The 5,752-nt window shown below is 50.2% G+C and overlaps 1 protein-coding gene across 1 annotated transcript; it reads left to right on the top strand.

Annotated features, from left to right (window-relative positions):
• Nucleotides 1-1,737: 1,737 nt before the first annotated feature.
• Nucleotides 1,738-5,507, top strand: LOC311143293 (exosomal polycystin-1-interacting protein-like). The gene is made up of 2 exons (XM_084179121.1): nt 1,738-2,022; nt 3,807-5,507. Exon 2 carries the CDS (start codon nt 3,870-3,872, stop codon nt 4,638-4,640), a length of 771 nt encoding a protein of 256 aa, XP_084035247.1. The 5' UTR covers nt 1,738-2,022; nt 3,807-3,869; the 3' UTR covers nt 4,641-5,507.
• Nucleotides 5,508-5,752: the final 245 nt, after the last annotated feature.

Here is a 5,752-nt window from a genome sequence, read left to right as displayed (position 1 = left end):
TGTACACCCATTACCCATCCTGGAGAGACCACTGTGTACTCCCATTACCCATCCTGGAGAGACCACTGTGTACTCCCATTACCCATGAGAGACCACTGTGTACACCCATTACCCATGAGAGACCACTGTGTACTCCCATTACCCATCCTGGAGAGACCACTGTGTACTCCCATTACCCATCCTGGAGAGACCACTGTGTACTCCCATTACCCATCCTGGAGAGACCACTGTGTACTCCCATTACCCATCCTGGAGAGACCACTGTGTACTCCCATTACCCATCCTGGAGAGACCACTGTGTACTCCCATTACCCATGAGAGACCACTGTGTACTCCCATTACCCATCCTGGAGAGACCACTGTATACACCCATTACCCATCCTGGAGAGACCACTGTGTACTCCCATTACCCATCCTGGAGAGACCACTGTGTACACCCATTACCCATCCTGGAGAGACCACTGTGTACTCCCATTACCCATCCTGGAGAGACCACTGTATACACCCATTACCCATCCTGGAGAGACCACTGTGTACTCCCATTACCCATCCTGGAGAGACCACTGTGTACTCCCATTACCCATGAGAGACCACTGTGTACTCCCATTACCCATGAGAGACCACTGTGTACTCCCATTACCCATCCTGGAGAGACCACTGTGTACTCCCATTACCCATCCTGGAGAGACCACTGTGTACTCCCATTACCCATGAGAGACCACTGTGTACACCCATTACCCATCCTGGAGAGACCACTGTGTACTCCCATTACCCATCCTGGAGAGACCACTGTGTACTCCCATTACCCATGAGAGACCACTGTGTACTCCCATTACCCATCCTGGAGAGACCACTGTGTACTCCCATTACCCATGAGAGACCACTGTATACTCCCATTACCCATCCTGGAGAGACCACTGTGTACTCCCATTACCCATCCTGGAGAGACCACTGTGTACTCCCATTACCCATCCTGGAGAGACCACTGTGTACTCCCATTACCCATGAGAGACCACTGTGTACTCCCATTACCCATCCTGGAGAGACCACTGTGTACTCCCATTACCCATCCTGGAGAGACCACTGTGTACTCCCATTACCCATCCTGGAGAGACCACTGTGTACTCCCATTACCCATCCTGGAGAGACCACTGTATACTCCCATTACCCATCCTGGAGAGACCACTGTGTACTCCCATTACCCTGCACCACGCCAACATACTCCTCTTTAAAATCCAAGTCATCATAGTTTTTCAAAGGATTATTTTGCAGCTTGTATTAGTTAAAAACATTTCAGATTAAATGTATGGTATTTAAATAACATGATGAGATAGATATGATCATTTTAACAGTGTAAGTAATCTGTATTAGTCTGAATGGTAAAAGTTTGTTTAGTAGTAGGCCTACTATATTCCACCAGCAGATGGCAGCTTGAGAAAAATCACTGACATGGAGAGGATGTGGGAGGGAGGGAGTGTAAGGAGAGAGGGAGGGAGTGTAAGGAGAGAGGGAGGGAGGGAGTGTAAGGAGAGAGGGAGGGAGGGAGTGAAAGGAGAGAGGGAGGGAGTGAAAGGAGAGAGGGAGGGAGTGAAAGGAGAGAGGGAGGGAGTGAAAGAAGAGAGGGAGGGAGTGAAAGGAGAGACGGAGGGAGGGAGTGAAAGGAGAGAGGGAGGGAGGGAGTGAAAGGAGAGAGGGAGGGAGTGAAAGCAAGTGACATGAGGAGAAAATTGGGTATTTGTGTCTCATGTCATCACTGAAGACTGTCCGTGCTATCCCGTGTTCAGAGGAAGTCCTCTCTCTTTCTTTCTCCTCTCCTTCTCTCACTCTTCCCCTCTCTCTGTCACCCCCGCTGCGCTTCTCTCTGGGCTGACTGTTTTTCCCCCTTTGCGTCTGCTTGACGGGTGAGGAGTTCCACTGGGTCTGCCAACAAATGTGGAAGGCTAAGTCGCTGCGTCAGGAGTGGAGCTAAAGCCTAACGTCTGAGAAGCACATGCCTCCCTGACTGCCGCCAGCGCGCTCCCTGTAAGTAGCCATGCTTTTAATAATCAAGCCACATCTTGTCTCATTTATCCTATGGGAATGTGTCAAATTGCCTGATGTCTGAGTGTCTGTGTGTGTGTGTATACATGACAGTCTCAAACAGAAAATGAGATTTTGAGGAAGAAGGAGAGGGGATTTGGAGAGGCAGAGAAAGAGAGGGAGAGGGAGGATTTGGTTGGGTGCTTGCGGCCGCATACGGAACATGATGTCAGAGGAATGCTCTGCGCCGCTCCTCATAGCTGACTGGACCAGCAGCCACCTTCCTCCCTCCACCTCCCCCCCCCCCCCCCCCCCCCCCCCCTCTCCCTCCCCCTCTCCAGCAGCTGGAGCTGGGAGAAATGAAGGGAGGGGAAGGGAAGAAGGGAACAAGGAGAGGAGGATGAGTGGGACTGGGACAGTAAAGGAGTGGAACAGAACAGTAGTCTATGGAGCTGCACTGGGCTCTATAGTATTGCAGACCTGTGAGTCAGGGCTGTGGTCTGTATAGGAATGGAACAGAACAGTCGTCTATAGAGCTGCACTGGGCTCTATAGTATTGCAGACCTGTGAGTCAGGGCTGTGGTCTGTATAGGAATGGAACAGAACAGTAGTCTATAGAGCTGCACTGGGCTCTATAGTATTGCAGACCTGTGAGTCAGGGCTGTGGTCTGTATAGGAATGGAACAGAACAGTAGTCTATAGAGCTTGGGCTCCGGTAATGCAGACTGGGCTGTGGTCTGTGTACTTAGCAGGGATCCGGTGACTGAAGGATACAGAGGCTGCATGGAGCAGGAGTTGGGAGCAGCCAGACACTCAGCACAGAGAGGGAGTAAGTTGACACAATGTTGTGTGGAGACACGGCTGCTGAGCTTTTAGTTTAGGTTGGTATATTCTGTTTAAAGACTGAGAATGTCTTGATGCTTTGTGATGGATAAGAGGTGTTTGATGCTAGGCTGAGGAGTGGGAACAACATGGCCAATCCTCTTACTTAGTCTGCCAGCCTGGCACTGTATTGGCAACTGAAGCCCTCCTCAGCGCTAAATGCTGGTTATATAAGAGATAAATAAATAGGATTCTTTGTGACCAGAGACATCCTTCTTTTTTTCAAGACATGTTTCAGACAACTAAGTACATTTTGTCCAACTGTGATGCCAATTACAACGGAAAGTCCTCTCCTTTAGAAAAAAAAGAAAAGAGGGGAAAAAGTGCTTCTGGAAGTCAAGACCACTTATTCATCCCACTTTTCCTCCGCTCCTCGATGGGGAAAGAAAGAGGCAGTGTTTTATTTTTCCTGCCAGTTTTAATGTGTCTGGCCTCTGCCTTTGCTGCAGCACAGTGCAGGCATTTTTACAGACAGTCGTATGCCATCCGCAGTAGCCCTGGAAGGAGCTCTCCACAATAAAGTTGGAGAGCAAAAAAATAAGTGGCTCAATTACGTCCGTGGGACGGAACCTGGACTGGCCTGGAATAAAAAGAGCTGAATTCAGTTGGCTGTCTCTCACAGACCTCCAACCAATAAACTGGAGACGTGAATCAGAAGCAGCTATGTTACTGTAGGACAGAGCAGCTATGGATCATGTGCTATTCTGAGCGAGTGAGTATGATTGTGTTCTTCTGTGACAGAGGCAGAGGGCAATCTGACACATTTTCCCCCACTGGTAGGATTTGTCTTGGTTTCCATTTTGCTTTGTTTTTTATTTGTCTTGGTGTCTATATTATGTTGAAATATATTTTAAAGTACACTTTGCTCTTTAAAAACGTGCATAACTTTCCCCCCCATCCTACAGATTTGCTTACAGGCTTCAGGATATCCACTCGGTGAAGATGTAGTCCATTTGGCTGCCGTGGCGATGTCTCTAAACAGGGCCTCCTCTTGTCGCCGCCCCACTGCCCTGTTGCCATGGCTACTGTGGACTCTGTGGGTTCTACTCCTCCCCTCAACCGTTGCCTCGACCACGGGCCCCGGCAACAGCACCCTGCTCTTCGACAGTGTCACCCGCGGCAACAGCACCCTGCTCTTCGACAGTGTCACCCACGGCAACAGCCTGCGGAACTGCAGCTGCTCCGCCCACATCCAGGACTGTGACGAGGCGTTGGCCAACCTGCTGTGCAGCTGCCGAACCGTGTCGTACTCAGAGCTGACCCCTGGGGGCCTGAGGGAGCAGGGCAGCCTGACCATGTGGCTCAGAGAGCCCTGGGTCCTCACAGAGCTGCTGAGCGGGAGTGTGGTGCCAGACCTGCGCCTGTCCTACTGTGGACCCGGGTCCCTGGCCATCCCCACCCAGTACCTGGCCCTGTTCGGTCTCCGTAGGCTGAGGGTCCACAGCGCTGCCCAGGGGGCCCCACACCCGGAGCAGGTCCTCACAATCGCCTCTGGGACTGGGGATATAGAGAGGATGGGATCCCTAGCCTCCACTGACCCCTCTTCTTCTGCCCTCCATGTATCCTTCCTGGATGTGGCGGTGCTTAACGGCTTGTCGTCCCTGAAGGCCTACAGTGTGAGCGCCCCTCCCATGCCTACCCTCTCCCAGTACTTCCCCCACCTGCCCCTGTACCCCTCCACCCCTCTGGACCAGCCCCCGGACCCCCAACAGGACTGCCTCTTCACCTTCATCTACTAGACCTATAGGCTCTGAGCAGAGAGCAGGGCTGGGCCAGTCCCTCAGCTAAATAGATCTATGAATACTAGACTGGGCTGGATGGAAGAGCTCCATTCACCCAGATGTTACTGAATGGGCTTGATGTGCAGAGAGCTCTGCTGCATGTGGTTCTATATGGTGCGTTTCTACGCTGCAGGAAAAAAACAAACACTATTTCAATGTCCTCAAGAAGACTCTGGACAAGACAAGACAACACAACCATCTCTGAGAACAAGATGGAGGCATCTTCTCAGTATCGATGCAAGAGCGAGACAGAGAGCGAGACAAGGACGGCATCCGTCTGCTCCTCTAAGGACTAACAGAAAGCTTGTAGGCCTGCTGTTATGAATGCTATCTGACAGTTAGCTTTGCCAGCTGCTCTTTTCTTCCAGTTATCGGGTGCAGATGGCTTATTAAAGCATCTTGTTTTGAAACAGGTTACCATAGCTGCCCTATAAATGGGCATTCCTGGTTAGAACCCTGTTGGATCATCAGGTCATGTGACCGTTCTTAGTTGAACTGTACAGTTGTGGACCCACCTTAAGCTGGACTTGGTTGGGTCTGGTGTAAAAACCTTCTGGACTGGTGTGATCTGGAGACTGGTCCGTCCGGCCGGATTGATTACGTCACTCTGTTTCTGGTGTTCTTGAATACAGGGTTGTCCTGGAACGGCCCTGGAGAAAAGTTAAGTGGTCTCATCCCTATGTTTCAAAATACGTTCTTCTGCTCATGTTCTAGAATGACCCATGTCTGTACCCTTGTAGTTTTTAAAGTAGTACCTAAACCAGGGATTAGACCTGGTTAGTAAAGGTTAATAAATCTTACCCCTGGTAAAAAAACAAACATGCCAAGAGGTGTTAGGAAGTATTTTCTGATCTCCACTCAGAAAACAAATAGCACTTGTGTTTTTGTTGTTGTTTTTTTTAGCTCACATCCGGAGAGAGACATAGACATATCATTAATCCAAAACCACCCTCACAAACAGACTGCAGCCAACGCTTCTGTTCTGCAGGTCTTTGTGCGTGCATATGAATGCGTGTGTCTAGGCGTGCAAGTCAACATGCATATTCTAATCTACGTTTTTGTAAACAATT

The sequence above is a fragment of the Coregonus lavaretus genome (genome assembly GCF_964263955.1).
Source record: "Coregonus lavaretus genome assembly, chromosome: 16".
Lineage (NCBI taxonomy): Eukaryota > Metazoa > Chordata > Actinopteri > Salmoniformes > Salmonidae > Coregonus > Coregonus lavaretus.
The sequence above is the reverse complement of the archived record's forward strand: the minus strand, read 5'-3'. Positions and strand labels throughout refer to the sequence as shown.

What these genes read in the sequence shown, in the direction of transcription:
- LOC311143293 (XM_084179121.1), top strand. Translation starts at nt 3,870, where the DNA reads ATGTCTCTAAACAGGGCCTCCTCTTGTCGCCGCCCCACTGCCCTGTTG.